A 21,291-nucleotide genomic window follows, 5' to 3' on the forward strand; every position below is an offset into this window, starting at 1 on the left:
AGGCCACACTTTACCTCTTCACAGGCCAGAGGTTCTAGGACTCAGCTGTTTCCACCCATGAGGGACTCCTTGAAGTCAGTCTTTATTGTGAACTCCCGTAGGGTTGGCCAAGATTTTGTTGGGCCCTCTTAGTAATCATAGTCAAGTGTTTCCTTCCATATCTGCTTCCCAGACTGGAAGCTTTTCTAAGATTGCTTCTTTTCCCTTCATCTTCTAAAGGTATTATCCCTCCCAGAATACACTGTACACTCCAACTGTGTCTTAGCGTGAGTATACCAGACTCTCCACTGATGTAACAATGGCTTCATTTTATAGGAAACCCATCTGGCACTGAGGACCCGCTATGGGTGGCAGACAGAGCACACAAGATTCCTAGCACAGGGTGGTGACTCCTCTGGCAAAAATTCTAAAGAGGAGGGGGATAGTATCATTGCTATGATTCAGGATTTGATGTCATAGATGGGTGACAATAATGCCTGTGAGCACAGTGAATTGAGCTTGTTGATAATTGAGTGACATAAAACCTGCTGAAGGACCATGGGAAGCTAAAAGCCTGTAACAAACTGCAAACCCAGTGGGCATCTTCAGAAGTGTAGAAAGCCATCTTTACCTTCTCAGTGGGAAAGGAGAGAAAGGCTGGAGACTACTCCATGAATTTGCTGAGCTTCATGGATGATGGAATGCCCAGTGTACACAGATCTAGTTGAGGAATCAGATATCTGACATTTGGGATGTGTCTGATCATACTGGCTGTACAGAATTTTCTGAACCTTCAGAGCTTATGTAGGGAAGAGAATCTACCTGTCTTTATTGAGAGCTAGAACTCTCCCCACTGGAGAAGGCCTTTCAGGGTCTTCGTGGCATGGCAGCAGGAGCCTCTGCCTCCACCATCCCTTCTAGCTGCCGTGTTGGTAAACAATATAACCCTTATCTTTGCTGGGCCCCTTAACAGAGAAAACAGACATATCCAGAAGTCTTCTGTCTGCCAGGACCTACCAGCAGAAGCTTGGAAAATAAAGATGGAGTTGAACTTTTAGGTTTTGGCAAAGGGGACCAACACAGTAAGGAGGAGCTTATGGACTCAGGATACCTGGGCAAGGACCACACTACATTATATGTAGCTTTTTTGTTTAGCAGACATGCTTTTTCTATTCTAACCAAGAAAAAGGAGCAGAAATATGTGATATGGACAATGATACACATTGGTAATTTTGTCTCAGGGTTCTTTCATCTCTGTTGTAACCCCAGGAGATATGGGCTTTCAGCATTGTGCCTGGTAAGTTTCTTTAAGCTATAAACATAAGACTTCCTACACTTAGGGATACTGCCCAAGTCCTAATATCAGGGGCCAGGTCCAGTTTGCATGTATAAGAAACCATGTTGTCTGTACTCTCTGGGGAAGATACTATTTTTTTCTATGAGGTCAATGGTACATCAAGAAAGGCATAGTGGATTTTATGGCAAGCCCTGAATGACTCTCAATGCAGGTTCCTATGATTTTAAAACAATCTAAGTCTTCTACGGTAGAGAGATGTATTTTTGGAAAAATCAGGCAGAAAGACCTGGAGAGATGGCCCAGTAGGTAAGGGCATTTGTTGCTCTTTCAAAAGACCCAACTTTGGTTCCTCAGCATCTATATCCAGAAGCTCACAACCATGTGTAACTCTAGCTCCAAGAGACTCCAGCACCCTCTCCTGGCCTTCATGGGCACCTATGGGTACATAAATTAAAACGAAGAAAATAAATCTTGCTGAGCACTTGGGAGGTAGAGGCAGGTAGATCTCTTGGGAGTTCTACAGTTTGTTTTATACAGTGAGATCATGTCTCTCAAAACAAACAGAATCAGACAAACCATCCAGACCTGTAGAAAGGATAAGTGAAGGGAAGGACTGAAGTCAGAGGAATACCAGTTTCAAGAACTGTGTGTTAAGCACAGGGAGTCCTGAAATCCAGGCTGCTCCTGAAGTTGCATGCGACAGTTGGATCTCACGGCATAGAGTTGCCTGTGGCTCTCAAGGACTTACACAACATGGGACTCCAAAAAGAACTTGCCCTTCTTGTTCAGTTCTGTGGAGTGTGCAGATCGGACAGGGTCCCAGCACCCGTTCCTTCTCAATATGTTAAGCCTTTGAACCAGAGACACAGACTTCCCCATCCCCCCGACCCCCGTTCCATCAGAGACTAAGAATAATGGAACCCTGGGCTGGACACTTTTCCCAGTATGGAATCCCTTAAGTACATATGCAATGACTGTCCAGTGTTTGCAGTCCAACTCCCAAGCCTGCTCCCTGCCCACCCTTTCACCAGTCTCAGATCTATGTCTTGACCTAAGGGCTGTCCATGCCAGGGCCTGCTTCTTAGCTCCGTTTTCTGGGCATCCCCAGCCTCCTTCAGTCAGAACCCCCTACCTTCCTACCTTCAGGTGAACACTCAATTTCCAGGTGTGGTGTTTAACTCAATAATGATAAAATTCTGATTTGGGGCCAAAAGTCTTTCAGGCCCACTTGCTCCAAGACCAGTTGAACTTTCTTTCACACGTGTTCTAGGGAATTGTTCACCAAACAAGTACACTGGTCCAGCAGATCAGTAACCTCAGAATCTTCCATTAGCCTCTTTTCTTAAAACCGCAGCACCAGCCAGAGCTTTATGGTGAATAAATTACCTGGTAAGTTCTCCTGCACAAGCCCTGTCCATTTTGTCTGTTCCACCTACCAGGATGGAAGAAATCACCCTTGGCATCTTCCAGCTCCACCTCCTACCCGGTGTCTAGCGGAGTCTCTGATGTGGCGGCCAGGAGAGCAGCCAAGCCAATGAGCAGTAGGAGGCATGGCTGCTTCCAGTATGAGGAACATTTTTGCATCCTTGGAAGGTACTTGCCCTGTCAGTTCGAAGTTAAAAGACTTCACGTATTATTTAGAAGTATTTGTTAGTTGTTCCTCTGTCTCCGTGGTTTCTCTGCAAAAACTTTGAAAGCGTTTTCTTTCAGTGATATTCAGTGAATGCTGATTCAAAGAGAGATTTGGTTTCCTTTTTATCCTCTTCTCTTAGCCCTGCCCACTTGATTTAGTCTTTTCCGGTTGCTTTTATTAAGCTATATTCAAGTTCAGAAAGCTAAGAGAATTTTTTTTTAAAGAGAAAGCTTGCCTACCAGCCGGTTTTATATTTTTCCCCAAGCACTCAAAAGTCTAATCTTTTTCCCACTTAAAATGAGAAAGAGTTTAGTAAGAAATTGACTTGACGTTTGGAAGGAAGGGAGCTTCAGGAAGCTCTAATCTCAGCGACAGTTTAACAAACCAATCAGACTCCCTGGTCATCTACATATGCAACAGGACCCTTCCCTGCAAGCCCTCAGGGTAGGAAGCCTCTGAAGCAGCCAGAGAGAGCCCCTCCATTTGCCCTGAGTTTGCTCTCCTGCACTTAGAAGATCTTGGGTCCTTGCAATATATTCCCTTCCCTTCGGAAGCAGAACGAAATTTCCTGCCTGTGCCTTTGAAATATTTGCTCCAGTTTTAGGGTCATTGCTGCTCCCAAATTGGCAATAGTTATAGAAATTTCTTGATATTTGTGGTTTTAAATTTTTTTTTCTTTCCTTGCTTGTCTGTTTGTTTGTATTTCTTTTTTAACATTTTTGGACAAGAAACCAATGTTATACATTTTTCTTGGCTCCATAGAGATCTTGCTTCAGAGAAAGTAGTACAAGGTGGTCTATAGCACTGTTTATTAATTGCTTACCAATAGGTGCTCGTGCTAAGTACATCCAAACAGCCTACACTGAATTTAAGAATACTCATCCTTAACCCTGTTCTAGGTCTTTTAACATGTGATGGCTGACAATTTGCATTTCTAGTAAGTTCTCAGGTAAGGATGTCACTGCTGGTTTGCCGTCTCTGTACCATTGCTATTTCCAATTGAGAATAGGGAAATGACTGATATCGGTGTTTGTAACTTATCTCAGGTGCTGAGGTTTTCTTCGTATCTATTGAAACAAACTTAACAGGGAAAGTTAAATAGTCTAATGTATGTGAAGATACGTCATTAGTAAGATATTGAGACTGATGTTTATAACAGAAGTATTACATCCCATTTTGGTTTTATCGGTAACCCACTGTTTAGAAAATAAAAACTAAAGCTGAATGATAAAAGCTACAGTGAAAGTTCTTTAATTGTATCATGTGTAGCTGAGTTTATAGCAATTCATGGAGTTGCTTTTTTTAAAACCCATGAAAGTGGAGCTAATACAATGTACTTTAAAGGCTGTTAAGGGTGGAACAAAAGTGTGTGTGTGTGTGTGTGTGTGTGTGTGTGTATACTATCCAGCAGCAGATGATCAAGAAATAAGAATTTTTCATTTTCAGTTTTTTACATCTTAACACCTTTAATTATTTATGGACATAAAAGCAGAATTTTTTTCTTATGCTACAAAGTCAGAGAAATAGAAGGGAAGTTACAAAATGTATTAAATGTGGAACTATCCCTTTAGATGATACAAGAATTAAAATTGAGGATTTAAATATTTTACAAAATAAAATTTAGACCAGAGAAACAATATCTTCACTGCAAATAATGTGCGCTATTTTAGACTATTATGATGAACTCAATTTTTTTCTTCTTTTTATTTCAAACAGGATCACATTATGTTGCCCAGACTGGCTTCAAAATCCTGGATTAAAGAGATACTCCTGCCTCAAATTCCCCAGGTAGTTGGGATAGCAGGGACATTCTAACATGTCTGACTACTCAAATTTTTAACTGACAATTTTCTTAAATCTGTGTGGCATTAATAAGATAACATGTTGCACATTAGGTACTGCTTTGAACACTTCATTTAATGCTGTGCCATTTTATCTTAATGACAAGTCTATGGGGATATTTATCCTGAAATTTATGGGTATTTGTTTATTGATATCTCTTTGTACCTATATTAAGAGGTCCATATAAGCAAGGGCTTCATTTTCCACACTGCTGTAGCCCTGATGTTTAGATAAAAACTTGGCATGTAGTAGGTATTCAAAGTGTGTTGATGCATCAGTGAACCACTGTAAGGAAACCTTCAAGAGTTAGGTGATGTGTCCACCCTCTTGGCTGATATAAAACCTGGGTGTTTAGATCTAAGTTATCTACCTTCTGTCTCCTAATAAACACTGTGGAAGATGGACTTTTCTAAACCCTTTAAGAGATATCTAGGTTGTGTATGATGGTCTTTGTTAAGCCTCAAATGGTAAAAACAGTGGCATAATACCAGAAAGTACTTGATAAAGAAGCGGCTTGTGTAATTAAAAGGGGGAGGTGTATGCATGTGAGATAACTCAGTGAATAAAGGTTCTTGCATCCTAGTTGGATGATCTGAGTTCACTTCTCGGAACATGTCCATGGTGGAAGGAGAGAACAGACGCCCCTGCTTGTTCTTCTCTGATATCCACATATGCTCTGTGGCATTTACACACAGACACAGACACACAGACACACAGACACACACACACACAGACACACACACACACACACACACACACACAGAGAGAGAGAGAGAGAGAGAGAGAGAGAGAGAGAGAGAGAGAGAGGTAAATGTATTTTTAAAATAAGTTTCTAGTTTCATAGTTTCGATTTTAGGAACAAATGAAATTGAAGATAAAAGGTTGGAGTCAGGTGAGCTGTATAGCTATATGTGATCGTTACATAGAGATCCACTATAGCGATCCTACCAAAGACTCCCTGTCAGAGCTTGGTTGACTCCAACCATTGTCTACCCACACGTTTATGGTGATGGAATAATTCTAAGCCTCAGTACCCCTCCTTCATGTTCTGCATATACATTGAAGAAAGAAGCAGTAGAAAGCTGCGTTGCGGCACAGATACTTTTGCATCTTCAACTGGGTTTAAGCTCCATGTCACCCATCAGATGGAAATGTCTTACAATGCAACATTTCTTATGCCAGAATTTTTAGAAATCTATCATATTCCTTTTTTTTAATGGAGACGTTTCTGTGTGTCTTCCCTTTGGTTTCACAGATTATTGTGAATCTCTCTGTGCTTTTTGGGAGAAGGCTTTTGATTTGTAAGTAAACACCACCACCACGTTGTCTCCTGGTTAACTTGCAAATGGGTAATTTCTAATCTCTTAGCTTCAGATTAAGTGATTTTGTTTTTCTCTGAAGGTCTAGTGAATTTTTAAATCCAGTGGTCTCTTTCTTTTACAATACGGACACTTTACATGATTAGATTTATACTTCAAAATGTCATATGACCAATAGTGATCATGTGAGTTCTTCTTGCCCAAAGATATTTGATGTCCTGTCACCTCAAATAACGAAACAGGCTCATTGGAGGGATATAAATGCCTTCTTTCTCCCCATTTATAGTTCCTTCACTCTGCTACTTCTATGTAGGTGTAATAGCTATCATTTTGCAGTTTAGACAGGACTCGAAAGGATTCTCAAACCTTTGACATTATAGAAGAAGGACAGGTTCTTCAGCATAGCTTGTATATTTACCATAAGAAAGAAAAAAATTTCTATTTTATTTGCGCAACTAATTCACTTATGCTCCCAATATTCAAAGCTAATTTGACACACTGTGCATCTTCTATACTATTTAATATTTCTTTTGTTAATTTTAAAACTGTATTTTATTGTATTATAGCAATGCAATATGCGTATTAGGTAACATTGTAATAGAATGACCTGGTACCATTTTTTAATAGCAGAAAGAGAAACACACCAGGTCATAGAACCCCTCGCCTAAACGGGGTTTTAAGAATCACTTTTGGTAAGTGGGTCACTCAAGGAGACCGATGAACCCAGCGACTAATGTGTATCATTTCTACTGCACTGATGGTCACAAAAGTGAGCCTGGCTTTCCCAGTCACTGCCTCAGTGGAACAAATCATGTGGATTCTTCTGTAATGCAAAAAAAAAAATGGCCTTTGCTATGCTAATAAACAGAAAGTTGAATTCACAGAGCCACCATGAACAAAGAAACAAGATATTATGGAGTGGAAACAAACAAAGCCAAAGCTCATTGTGTCCTCTTTCGTGACCCTTACATCCTCTACCCAAACTCTGTGCTTCCCCGGCACCTAATCTCACCCCCGTCTTCATCTCCTTTCTAAATGTTTGGGCTTTACCCAGGTCTAAGCCTGCTTACATAAATCCATATATACAGTATTAGATAGAATGTACATCTGAAGGAGACCGTGAGGTTTCTTTTTCTCTGAGTTTGGGTCACCTCACTTAATATTATCCTTTCAAGGCCCATCTTCAAGTTTTACAGCGTTGGTTTTCTTTACAGCTAAATGATATACATCTTCTTTAAAACTTCAAATTGTGAAAATCAAAATATGCCCAGATCTTTTAGCTGAGAGGAAATTTACAAGAGAAAACAGTTTGTGGCGCTCCTTCAAATCAAACGAAATAAGACTGGAAAATGTTAAAACTTGAACAGTTGGTTTAGATGCCTCGCTTTAAAGATGATTATACTGCAAGACTCCTCATCACGCTCATGATGATCATGGGCGATAGCCACCTAAATCATTTTTGGAAGAGATCACTCTCAGACAAATTAAGAATTAAAGCAGAGTTATAGTGGTGTCTTAGCACTGTGAAAATGTGCATGGATAACATTTCCACGTTACACTTTTTTTTTTTTTGATTCCTCTAAGACAGAACACTGAACATCTGTTACTAGAAATAAGTATCTTAGGAGGCTGATTCTTCTGTAACTTCCATCAAGTATAGAGCAGACAGTGAGGATAGACTTCTTGGACAGGATTATACAGTGTATATTAATATGTCCCATAGCTTGCTCCCTCTTTGGGATGGCCTTTCAGTCACTCATACGCAGAGCTCTACCCCAAGAGGAACCAGTTAGTTACTCTCCTACTGGCTTTGCCGCTCAAGCAGCTGTCCAGGGTACTTAAATAAAATTAATTATTCTAAATCCTAAAACTATATAGTTCCCTCATCCCCTTTTAGAGAAACTGAAGATACCTTGCATGATAATTCAGTTCACCTTTCATTTTTTAACAAGGCTCTGAAGTCCTCCTGCATGATAAAGGATTAGCAGGCTTGTTTGTATTTTCCCATGAAGACCATATTAGAAGTGCGCTGTGCCACTTTGCTCACGACACAGAGATGTCGTGGTTAAACATGAGGTTTCTATATATTATAAACTCAAACATACCTAGTATAAAATTTCTCCTCTGCGTCCCTAGAATGTGGTCTTCCCCTCAGTCAAAGTACATCACAAATCAGAAAGGCTCGGCTTCTCAGAAACAGCCCTCTTTGGGTGATGGTCAATCTCTTTCAGACATAGAACTTAATCTGGCTCCTATGTGCTTTATTGTTCCATCTTTCTGGAGGGCCATTTGACTCTGTGTGTCTATCTGTCTCTCAGATAATAGAGTAAAAGTCAGCTTCTCTCACCAAATTGTCAATGGTAAGTGCTGCAATTGCTTTGCTCAAAACTGCATCCTCGACTCGAAAGATACAAAAGTACAAAGGACTTTTACTTCACATCTCTTGTTCCTTTCCTCTTTCTCTCTTTCTCTTTCTTTCTTTCTTTCTTTCTTTCTTTCTTTCTTTCTTTCTTTCTTTCTTTCTTCCTTATTTCCAGATGCTGAGATCAAGCCTGGGGCTCTACAAACCCTAAGCAAAACACTCATTTCTGAGCTTTACATAAAAAGGAAATGCTAAGTATAACACTGATATCTATATATACATGACTTAATAATAAAGCAATACAGAGCTGTGCTTGGCAATCACTCTTTGGGAAAATGCAAGGAGGAATTTTGAACATCTTATTTAATTATAATAATAACTATTAAGCCTGCAGTTCTTGAAGTGTGGACTGAGGAAAAAAACTTTTATAATATAAATGTATTTGCCATTTTCAATTGTGGGAAATTACACTCCTATCAAAGCAATGATGATAAACACGCTATGGGACTGATGGGAATGAAGGCGGCTCAGTCGATGGTACTTCTACTCACTGGTCACTTTTCTCACGTGATACCCCTCACCATACTAAATACATAATTGATAAATTGTGGGTATTTATTTATTAGCATTTGACTCACATTTGAAAGGAAGAAAAAGTGTCTCTTATATTCAAAGATAATAGCAGACCATATTTATTTGTGCATAACAATATTTAAGCTTTCAAATGAAAATTCAAATTTTAGGGAACTTCTGTCAATGTGAGCGTTGACAGCTTCTATGTGCTTACTGATAAGGCTGGTAAAGATATTTTAAATACGGCTTTATTATTTTTTCACATTGAGCCACAAAATATGTCAATATTTAGAAGACTACATAACTGAGTTAGTCCAAGTTATAAAAATAATCAATGTATAAATGTACAAAATTATGCATTGATGAAAATATGAACATATGCATGGATTTTAATGGCCATATTATTAAAAAAGTTTTTAAATATGATTCTAGATTTCATTTCATAACTAACTTTTAAGAAATTATTTTGTTAATGTTGAAGAGATGGCTCCACAGTTAAGAGCACTTGCTGCTCTTGCAGGGGGCCCAGCTTTGGATTCTAGCACCCGCCTGGCAGCTGACATCACCTCCAGAGGAACCAATGCCCTCTTCTGACTTCTTCAAGTACTAGGTATCCAACTGGCACACACCTATGTAGACATTACACAAACATATAAAATAAAAATAAATTAATCTTTTAAATAAACAATAAAACTTGATTTTTTTATGTAGTAGTTAAGAGGAATACATACTTATCTGACAAGACTATAAAATTTAACATCGCTACCTACTTATATAACTGTGTGACCTAGAATTTCTCTAATACAACCTGAACAACATTTTATAGCAGAATGAATACTGAAGGGATAGAAACATCTAAAGTTTTCTATTAAGCCAGATATTAAAGAGAACCCAAGATATTAAGAAATATCACCCCTCTATTTCTTGTTTCATGTAAAACAAATTTCTCTTTAAAACATTATTTGCTACATAACTAGTTTGCCATCAATAATTTAGATGAACTAATAAATTTCTGCACATATGTTTTAGGATTTAATAAAGTAAGTATGGATAAATGGAATGAAAATAATCAGAGTTATTGCGCTGTTATTCAAGAGTTAAAGGGGACTTTGGAATACAAATGTCTATCAGTACTGAGCAGTGCCCCAGGGAGTGTCGTCGTTCTTGGCAGCTTGGTGGACACTGAGACAAGAAGATGTTTCACAGTCAGCAAAAGGATAAGGACTTGTGTGGTGGTCAGAAGAACGGAGACTGGGTCCTATCTCTAGCTCTGGAAGAACATGGGCTTCCAGGTCTGTGTAGGAGACCAGTGAATGGTAATTACACGAACCTACTCCAGCAGCCCTGAGCAGTGTAACATCATTGCATATTGTGTACAGGTGTCTCGGTAAAGACCAGAGGCTGCCATCCTCTGGATATGTGTGTCAGAAGACTCTGTCTAAATAGGACTTAGAACCACCTGGATAGAGCAAACTCCCTCAAGAAAAGCTGCGTGTACTAGAGACTTTAGAAAAACCTGTCTAGAATGCTTGCTTAGAAGTGGATCAGGACAACGGAGTCTCTGGCCACTGTCCTCTCTGGCTCCTCACTAGTGTGCTATGTTAATGAGCTCTGCCTGTCTTCTACATGGCAGCCTGTTTGTCTCCTTTAAATTGTTGCAGCAGAGATGACAAGGACCAGGGAAACAAAGGGAGTCCTGACAAAGATCTTGGTCACAACAGTTACTTTAGTCTTATGGATTAATTAAACAGATTTGAAATAAAATTCAGATAGCCTTATTTCCAGTAGTAGTGCGTAGAATATTTGTTACTGGAATTGTACTTCTAATCTGTGCATTTGTTTGTTTTATGCCTGTAGACTTCCTACATATGACCAATGCCTGAAACTTACTGTCTTTTGAATAAAAACAGAACTTCAAGCTTCTGAAAAACGGCTCCTGACTTTAAGAAGCACTTGAAATGTTTTTATCCGGTATCTTCTTTGACTTTGATTTCAAGCATCTCGTAGAGTTTAGGATAAATAATTGTTTAGATGTGTCAACATTCATAAATAGAATGTGTGAATATTTCATAACTTGTCTGGGTAATCACCAAGACATTCCCCATCTCTGTGGCAGAGATCTTGAAAGACAGCGCAGAGATTCTTTTCCTGGGAGTGACCACTTTTCAGGAGTAATTAACATGGATCCAGCACTGGGTACTTTGTGATGACAATCCTTTGAAAACAGTGTGACTGCTTTTACAGATAAAGGAGCTGACACTTGGAATAAATAAAGTCACCCTGTCTATACTGTTACATAGTCTCCTCTGCTTTAATCCCAACCGCCATCCCCAAACCACACATATATACAAGTAGCTTGATTTACTTGGGATACTTTTGTTAGTTTGTTTCTTAACAGATGTACTTCTGCTAATCTATCAGCTTGCTGAGGACAAAGAGCCTAGAGCATCCTCCACCACTCACTCAGAGTGCAGCAAAGTCAAGATCCACCATCACAAATACACTACAGTTCCCAACTAAGGTGCTTAAAGCAAAGACATCATCATCATCAAACACCTTTTTAGAAATGCAGACTATGGTCCCCATCCTGAAGTAAATTTGCAGAATAAGATCCAATACAAATGACACCCAGAAATTTGTGTTTTAATAAGTCCTTCTAATTCTGGTGCACACTAATGTCTGAGAGCCATCTCTGTAGGTGAAAGGATATAACAGTTTTTTAATAAAAACAGAATGGTTGACTCAGCATGGAGCTTAATAAAACCATTTGTTTGATTTGCTGTGTGATTAGGTTTATACAATATCCTATCCACCCCAAAATGAAAAATTCATGTAAAAATCTTCTAGTGTGGTTGATTCCATTTTGAAAAAGAAGTTCAAAGCAATTTAACTAGTCTTTCAATCAATCTGATCTTAAATGAATACTTTTATAATCAATAAGAAGGATTCTGTGAAGAAAAGCCCACTGCCTACACAAGTATGGAGAATCAGACACAAAAGTTTCATTTAAGAAGATCTATTCTTTTCATGGGAGCAAACATGAGCTGGGTCCTATGGCTTAACACCAACTTATTTTCTAGAGGCCCCCATGAGGTTTGAGTTGGTCTGACAGCAGTAAAATAGAAACCAGGGACTGGGGCATTCTAATAATTACAGATAAACTTAAGTCATTTTCCTAAGAGTTAGCATGACTTCAATTCCAAAATCAAATCCACTAGCATGAGATATTAAGCAACAGTTTGTTGTTTAGGGACAAACTAATGTGCCACATTGAGAGAACTGCTATTTAAGATTTAAGAATAACTTCATCTTTCATTATGGTCTATCAACGTGCAAATGCTTTCGGTGATCGGTGCTACAAAATTTAGCAAAATATATAGATTTCTAAATTCTTTTCTAAGTAACGCCTTCTCTACTGCCTGTTATTGAGTCTTTAAAACGGCTAAAAATATTTCCTTCTAACTAAATTTTATGTAATTATAGCTACATATTTACAAGGTTCTTTGTGAATATAATATAATGGCTGAAACTGTTTCAATGTGTGACCTATTTAGGATTAAGAGAAAAAAATCCTCAGAAATCTTCAGAAACATCCATATATTATAAGCAGTGATTTATTAGCTATGGTGTCTTCATTCTTTAGTTGCCCTCCTAGAAAATCAAGAATTGCCGTGTTGTTAGGTTTGTGTTACACTCCCCTCCCCTAACACTATTGTTTTGCTTTCTGATGGATTAGAGAACACATTAATAGCATGGAAAATTTAGCAATAAGAGCCCAAATTTAATTTGAATTGAGAAGTAAAGTTGAGAAATTGAATCAAATACCTAACCCTCTCTACATACAATGTAACATGTTCCTTACGTGGTGGGGTAGGGCCACAACATCACGTCATTGGCTGTCTCTACCATGAATCCTACCGGATGGTTGTGTGTCATCTTCCTTTCAGCTTCTTGATAGAAATCGTCTATTGCAGTATCATCATCTCAATAAACCGCCCATTTCAAAGCAAATTCATTTCTTCCACTTGTTCATTGTGCATAAGATTTTATTATTCTGTTTATTCCTCGTTTTGCTTATTGTACACTGTTCTCTGTCTCCAAGCTTATTTTTCTTCTTTAGAAGAATGTCTGGTCAAAACAAAGCAAAAATTAGATGCAATCAAGCCGAGCAGGCGTTTCCTCCCCTACCTGTCACTGGCAGCTTCCAATGGCAGATAGCGAAAACTCAAAGTCAAACCACTTAACTAAATGGAAACAAATTTCCAGAGAATGGATATTTTTAACAGAGAAGCAAAGGGCTTAGTTTTCTACTGACAGCAAGAATGAGGATGTAAATCTGCGGACATGTATTGCATGCATGCATCATGTGATCCTTTCCTGTATCTCTATATTTCACTAATGCGTGTATTTGAATGGAGGGGTATGAGTTGAGAAAGCGTATAGCTTACTGGAGTCCTTCTGCTTGGGTAGCTGCCAGGACAACTTTCAAAATATTTCAAAACAGCTGCCGGCATGTAAAGATTTTAACCGACAGAACAGAGTAATGAATCCGAATCACTAATGAGAGAATAAATTTATATTTTGCTTAAGATCCTTAGTGAACACCAAGGTAAGCAGATCCTATATTTGCAAACCAACCTTCTGAAATTATATATATGTAAGGCTATTATGCTGAAACAGATAGAACATGCATACCAAGGTAAGCTAATGTGTACATCTTCTTTGAGTAGTTTTCTTGTCTTTGTGTTTTAGCAAAACAGTTTCTGGAGGGCAGGTGTCATATTAATTCTAAATATGAGTAATTGAAAGCTTTGTAATTTTAGATTGAATGTGCTCATTTAACTGCTTTAACAGTATAGCATCCAATCGAAGAAGTTTCAGAGTGTGCAGTTTCTTTTGTGATAGTTTAGTGCCTTGGGCTTCCCAGAAAACAAAACAAAACAAAACAAAACAAAACAAAACAAAACAAAACAAACACTCCAAGAAAGAAAAGGTAAACAGCCCTACACGTTTGCAGGCCAACTATTCTGCAAAATAACTAGTGGCTAGCAAGACACTCCCAGCCTCACCTAGTCATGGAATTGGTACTGAAACAATTAAAGGGGTGTTATTGTTGGTCCACAAATACATAACTCGTTGTTGATTGTACAAAAAGACATTAAAAGAAAAGCTAATTTTTAAAACAACTCTTCCCCCAGTCTCCTTTGGATAAATAGGGTTTTTCTTTCTCTCCTGTTTTACTTGATACATGGAGACTGCTTCAGCATCAGGCATATACAGTTAGAAACATTGCATGACACTACTGGTGCCCGTTACCCCCAGGTCTGAGACACTCATTGGAAGCCTCCCTTACCTGGTTTGCTTAGCTACAGGTGGCTAAATCAGCACCAGTGCCTCCCATGGGCCAGCATCTATGCAGACAGATGCTGTTATATAGAAAGCCACTGTTTGCTGAGGAATTCAGTTTTAACCTCATTCCTCAGTCTTTCACTGGGTTTCTTTGGTTACAGCATTGCTGGTTTTACCCAGGCAGAAATGCTCCAAAACATCCCTGCCCTCTCCAGAATGAGCATGAAGTCTCTGTCTCAGTAGAAAGCCTGCACAGAGCCAAGGGCTAGTATATGAGATCCTTTCAGATTTTGTCTAAAGGATGACAAGGTAAGGAGGCCAGAGCTTTGGGCTGAGTGAGGGCTGAGATCCCTCTGTAGGGGTCTTTAAGAGGCTGTTTTCCCATCAGCCCCGCCCCTCACTGCGTGCTCAACCCGGGTCTAAGCAGTTAGGTGATGCGTTTAATGTCTAGTTCTTCTGCATGAAAATGACCCGGAAGCGGGAAGTCAGGACCTTGCTTCGGTCTTCAACTAACTCGTGGGCTCCTTCGCACAAGCCACAGATGCTCATTACGATTCTTTTTACGTGCAACATGTGGGGGACGAAGCAGTTTCATATCTCCTGGTATTATCTGCCGTCCAAAGCATTTTCTTTGAGAGGAAAATGGAAACGCAGCTGCGCCGCCGTGGGCTCGGCCAGTGAGAGCCAAGGCTCCCCCCACCCCCACCCCACCCCCCGCCCGCCCTCAGTCTCCCTGTGATTGCTGGGCGCTGAGGCTCCTTCTGAAAGCCACTTGGGTTAGGGACGCCCAGAGGTTGCCCTGGCGGAAGCGGGATGGGGCCTGGCGAGGATTCGCCTTTGTCCAGTTCCTCTAGTTTCCACAATCGTCAGGGTGGGAGGAACAACAGCATGGGGCTGCTGCAGGGAGGGCATCTGGCTCCTAGATCCTGTACGGAGTTGTCCTGCTGGGGAGCCTCTGTCACTCTAGGGCTCGGTAACTTCAGGCCAGTGGGTCCGGTCTTGCTGGATCATGGTGGCCGGCTGCTTCCTAGGCTCAAAGGGTTAAACAGGTGCCTGGCCAGGAGAAGCGCGATTGGCCCTAGGTCAGGGCGGCGCGGTGGTCACAGTTAACTTGGGTTTGTTTGGAGGGCGCAGTGACTGCCCTAGCCCTTCAGCTGCAGTGCCCAGGCCCTGACTTCTGCGGGATGAGAAGGAGAGTACCAGAATAGGAAACCACCACCACCACCACCACCACCACCACCACCACCACCTCTTCCTCCTCTTCCTCCTCTTCCTCCTCTTCCTCCTCTTCCTCCTCTTCCTCCTCTTCCTCCTCTTCCTCCTCCTCCTCCTCCTCCTCCTCCTCCTCCTCCTCCTCCTCCTCCTCCACCTCCACCTCCACCTCTATCTCCACCTCTACCACCCAGCAGCAGCAGCAGCAGCAGCAGCAGCAGCAGCAGCAGCAGCCACCACTGCCACCGCCGCCGCCGCCGCCGCCGCCGCCACAGCAGCTAAACTGGGCAGGGGCTTTGAATGCGGGGCACCAGCAGAGCCCGAGCCCTGCATCCCTCAAAGGCTGCATCCGCCTGCATCTCGCATCTCTGCTCCCGCTCACTAGCCAGAGGACAGGGGAAAAAAAGTGGGCAACCCGGGTCCTGGGGAGGGATGGAGGGAGACGACCAACTCCCACGCCCCCCCTCCAGCTCAGTGAAACCCAGTGCAAGTCTCACTAAAAAGACGCATCTAAACTGCAAAGATCCCTCTTTACCCCCTAATGAAAGGCGGGCGTAACAATGTGAAGTAACTGGAAGGCGCGAGGAAATAAATGCACGTGTTTTCTCTTTTTGTTTCCTTGGTGGTTGGAATTCGCAGAGTTCGTTTCAATTGTGGCTACTAATTTATTCGTTTCTTCGGTCAAAGGGGGGCGTTAAGAGGTGGATCACTAGTGCAAACTAGGATCTAGCTGGACCGAGACCCCACCTCACAAGTTTCCCAAGACCAACTCTTCCGCTCACCAGGAGCGGGAAGAGCCCTTTCTTTTAAGCGACCCAAACTCTCCATTGTACAAAAGCGCCAACCCTCCCTACTCCGTCGCCTTTGCAAACCACCTCCCCTAGATAAGTATCAAGTTCTCCAGGAACCCAACTTGCGCTTGGCCACACTTGCTCTGCTTAGTGTGGAGAGTAGTGTCAATGAGGGGTCCAGGCTGAAACAGGAGGCTCTGACGCCCCATTCCTACACCCGCGAGCTGGGATCCCGGTTTCTGGTAGCCTCGGAAGGCTGTAGCCAGCCCGGATGGTGGTTATTTCTCCAGAGAAAGGAGGAGAAAGAGCGCACCACAGTCTTGCACTTTGGGTCGGAAGTGGTTGGTGTGTGTGTGTGTGTGTGTGTGTGTGTGTGCAGAAGAGGGAGGGAAAAAAATGCACCCTCCACTGCCCGTTATTCCCTTGCACCGGCCAAGTGCTCGCCAAGCCTCCCGGTGCATCCTTCCTCCTCCACCCCCTCCCCTTCTCTCAGCTGGGCTCGCGCGGCACTGCTGGAGCAGCCAGTGAAAGCAACATCCTGGAAAGAGGGGGGGAGCAACAGTGCCCCCCAAAAGGGAGAAAAGGCCCCACCCTGACACGTTTTGCTGTTTGCAAGTCCCTCGCACTCCCCCCCCCCCGCACCTCCTCCTCGCCACCTCCCCCCCCACCTCAGCCCGCTGCGCGCACATCAAAGCGCCTCTCCGCCGCGCACAGTGGCCGCGGCTCACTAATGGGATTGCAGGCTGGTGCCTGGCTCCGCTGCTGCCGCCGCCGCTCGCGCCGCTGCTGCCGCCGCCACCCGAACCCGAGCCCGAGCCCCCGCCAGCCCGAGCCCAGAGCAGCCGCGCCTGGGGCTCCAAGCCGCGGCGATGATCCGAATCTTTCCGGATTTCAGCGTGCAGGTGACGGCCGCGGCGGCCGGCGGGGCAGCCGCTGGGGTACCGGCCGGTGCGGGCATGGGGAGGGCCGGCGCCGCGGCCAACGGCACCCCGCAGAACGTCCAGGGCATCACCTCCTACCAGCAGCGGTGAGTAGTCCCGCCCGAGCTGGGATAGTGTCCCCGCCTCGGGTACTGGGGTGGGACTCACTTTGCTCTTGTTTTGTGCCTTACAACACACAGGCACCTCGTCAGGGCTTACTTTGCCTGCCCCTGTGCTATAGAAGGAGGGGTGGGGGAGGATACACAATCCGAATTGAAAAGCACTCTAGTGCACTGGCTGGCGAAGTGAAGTCATCCTTTGCCCTCTGCCAGGCCCCGAACGTTGAGCCTCAGCCCCGAGTAGCCAGAGAGTTCCAGTCAAGTCTGAGACGCTGCAGGAGATGCTTTTGCAAAGTTTGGGTTTCCTGTCCCCTTCCTGCAAAATGTTCTCAATGCCTCCGCGGGTGCGAATCCGCGCTGACGGACAGCCAGGGGAGCAATTGATCATCGGGGGCTGATTGATCACTTGTTTTCAAATAGGATAGAAACGATTTTCATGTGCAGAGATAGACTCGTGTTTCTACCTAATAGTGAGATCGTGTCACCTGTTACTACAGGGAAATACAGCGTGAAATCCAGATCTCTTAGGCACTGTTAACTATCTTAAACGCATTATAATGCAAATGGATGAGATTCCGAGATACAAGTTAGGAAGCAAATTTTACAAAAGTTATGCTTGGTGATGAAAAGGAAGTTTTAATATAGTATTTGTTTGTAGTTTTCTAAAGATACTCTCTATATTCAAAATAATTGTCATGAAAACACTGAACACCCTTTGATTGAGATAGGAAATAAAAAAAATTACCATCAACAGCTTTCTAACCCTAAAGTTTTCCCTTTAAGGATAACTTTCGATGTTCTAAGATTTTATTGAAGATGTGATTCACAAAATCGCTATGAGAAAAACTAACAATGTAATAAAAAAGGTAAACTCTCCATTCATGAGGCTCTATTTTATGGTAGATGGAAGAAAAAAAGAGCACATGAGAGTGTGAAATTAAATATTTGTGTTTCCCAGATTGTACACGATTAAACATCTGAGAGATTTGCCAATGGCATTTAACTTAAAATATACATAATGCATAATTCAAATTCCCATTTTACCTCATCTTTGGAACTTCATTGATTTGAGAACCTTTGGTTTGAAACAATAGTATTTAAACTGCAAAGGTTACAGTAATCTGTCATTGCTATATTTTGTGCCTTCTAACCAATGGCCCAGTGACCAGATTTTGTCTAACACAGTATTTTCCAAGTTCATGTAATTGCAAATATTCTGTAGAAGACTTCATTACATGTTCTGCTTATTGTCAAAAGTTTTAAAAAGAGGTCATGGAAATAACTCTAAAGGGGGGTGATCTCTGTCAGATTTTTTTTATTAAATTATTTTAGCCATGTTTTACTCAAGAACCTTTAACAACAACAACAACAACAACAAAAAGATCTGGGCATTTTTCAAACGCAGTACACCAGTAAAGAATTCAGTTTTCCCTTTTTATGATTCAGATATGGGTTTTTTTTTTGTCTTTTATAAAAACATTTAAATGACAATAGAATCTGGCGGTCACTTTAACTAGGAAGTGTAGGCAACAGTGACAATAGTGTTGTCTGTGTGGAAGAGATTCAAGGGTCAGAAATGTCACATGGCTTTGGACAATTCCAGAGACCTCCAGGAACTTGAGCTGACCCATAATTGTAAATTGGGCATAAGGAACTGTCATGAATCTCCCGCTCGTAGGTTGTCCCCCCCCCCTTCAGCATTGGCATTGTCCTTTAGAAAAAGATGATCTTGGGGTTCAGGAGCATCCAGGGGTAGTCATCTCCCCCACCCCACCCCCAAGCACCTGCCTCAACACTTCCCTTTAAGGGTTCCTTTTGGGTTTCAGGCCACTTGTTAAACGTCAATCCACTGCTCTTCTGAAGACAGGGGTGGGAAAAAAAAAGCAAACTAAAAATCAAAAAACAAAAACCAAAACAACAACAACAACCCAACAACAAAACACCAAACCCTCTAAACTTTCTCCTTTGGAGTGAATTATGCCTGCCTTTGATTTAAATGTTCTCTCATACTGAATAGGGAAGATGATAGCATTGAAATGCAGTTTTCTTCGGTGTTGTTACTCAGATCTCATGACACCTGTTACTGTCTTTAATTTTAGTTAATTTGGGGGCAGAAGAGTTGGGCAAGAAGATTATTGGCAGGTGTTGGAGGTAAGGGCTAAGCCAGGAGTTTCCTTCCACAGTTCATCAGCGCTGGGAGTCACAAGGACTGGCGGCAGGGCTCTGAGGGGTAGACCTAATTTCCACCTGGAGACCTGGACGGTTTGCTAAAGTGAATTGTGAAATAACGTCTAAAAATTTGAAAGTACTTTTGGGGATCTAATGAGGGGTGACAGGAGTCGGTTTTTAAGCAGTGTTTTAAGCCTGTTGAGAGAGCACAAAATTCTCTTATTTGTCACCTCAGGGCAGAATTGCCCTGGACTGTCTCCTGGAACCAGAACTTCCAACTGGTTAACTCTCCTCTTCGTTGCTAGCCCCCATTTGTCTTGTAGGCAACACTCATCGCTGCTCCGTTTCATTTCCCAACCCCTCTCTATCTCTCCTACCTGTAGAGCCTACTAACTACTCCAGAGTCTTCAATAGCGGGAAGATGCTGCAGTTCTGTCACCACACTTAAGCATCCAGTGGCGGTTCAAAATCCCCTTCCTACTGTACTGGAAGGGTAGCACATAAAGAGACACCCACTGAGCACCCCCCACCCCAACTTTAAAGCAGAAGGCAAAGCTTCACTCACGAATGAGGTTTCCCATCAGACTCTTCCATTTGTTCAACGCGGAACAGTCTTGGGTGTCTGTCTTGCCTGCTTAATACAGAACTGACCCTAGTCTGCAAAAGGAGCTGTCCCCATTCTGCAGAGTGGCATAGTGGATAAATTCACTGTCCAGGGTTTCTCCAGGTAACAGAATTTCATCCGGTGCTGCACTGAGTAGCCATTTCTCTAGGCCTCCATGGGCAGTTTAATGGGGGAGGTGACCGGACTAGATTCCAGAGGCCAGCAATCCAGTCCCAGGAACCGAGACCTGGCTCTGCGAAGGCATTTGTATGTAACAGCGTCTCAGCGCTTGGGGATTGGCCTATGAACCCTGGGGTCTGCATATCTGTACGGGTGTGAAAAATGCAGATGTTCTGGCTCTGGCTCTTGGCTGAGGGCGCCAGAGTCACAAGGTGCAGGTCCTGCATCCGTGCTCAGAGGCTCAGGGCAGTTGGGCCTGCTGGCCTGGGTCAGCTCAAGACTCATCACATCACGCTTTTATTTCCACTATCCCTGAAGACAGTCAGTCCAGCCCACTCTCCTGGCATTCTAAATCCCCACTCTCTCTTTTCTGCAGGCTGACATACTCTAGAGAAGGGAAGTGTTTGAAACTGCAACTGAGTGGCGTTGTTGCGCCAGCAGCCAAGCTGCTTCCCAGTCCCCAGATGAGAGAGAGGGAGTGAGGGCGGGAGAGAGAGGGAGGGAGGGAAGGAAGGAAGGAAGGAAGGAAGGAAGGAAGGAAGGAAGGAGAGAGAGAGAGAGAGAGAGAGAGAGAGAGAGAGAGAGAGAGAAGAGCGAGCGCAGAGCCACACAGCGCGAGGGGGGGGGGCACCCCCCCCGGCGGGGGGCACGGGGGTGTGTATCAGCTTGCAGGAGAAGAGAGAGCTCTGGAGCAAAGCAACTGGAAAATGCCCAGAAATACTTTCCCAGTGGTCAAGCTGGGAACCCCCGCGTGTCCTCCCTCTCCGGGTCCCTCCACTCTTAGCCCCCCACCCCGCCGGCCCCTGCGGGGAGGGTGTGCTCCCCACCTGCCCGCGGACCGAGCCCGGTGGCTGCGGCGAGGGGGGCTTGCGGCCGCGCGCCAGCCCGAGCACCCGGAGGCCCCGGCCGGGTTGCCCGCGGGACCGCGCGGCCGCCTCCCCC

The 21,291-nt window shown here is 43.1% G+C and overlaps 1 protein-coding gene across 1 annotated transcript in view; it reads left to right on the forward strand.

The window, feature by feature from the left end:
- The first annotated feature begins 17,313 nt into the window (after positions 1 to 17,313).
- Npas3 (neuronal PAS domain protein 3) overlaps positions 17,314 to 21,291 on the forward strand; it is an 825,350-nt gene continuing 821,372 nt past the window's right edge. The window contains exon 1 of the mRNA XM_028757484.1: positions 17,314 to 17,384. Coding sequence (XP_028613317.1) covers positions 17,314 to 17,384 — 71 coding nt within the window. The remainder of the gene's footprint in view (positions 17,385 to 21,291) is intronic.

The sequence above is a fragment of the Grammomys surdaster genome, unplaced genomic scaffold (genome assembly GCF_004785775.1).
Source record: "Grammomys surdaster isolate TR1022 unplaced genomic scaffold, NIH_TR_1.0 126163, whole genome shotgun sequence".
NCBI lineage: Eukaryota > Metazoa > Chordata > Mammalia > Rodentia > Muridae > Grammomys > Grammomys surdaster.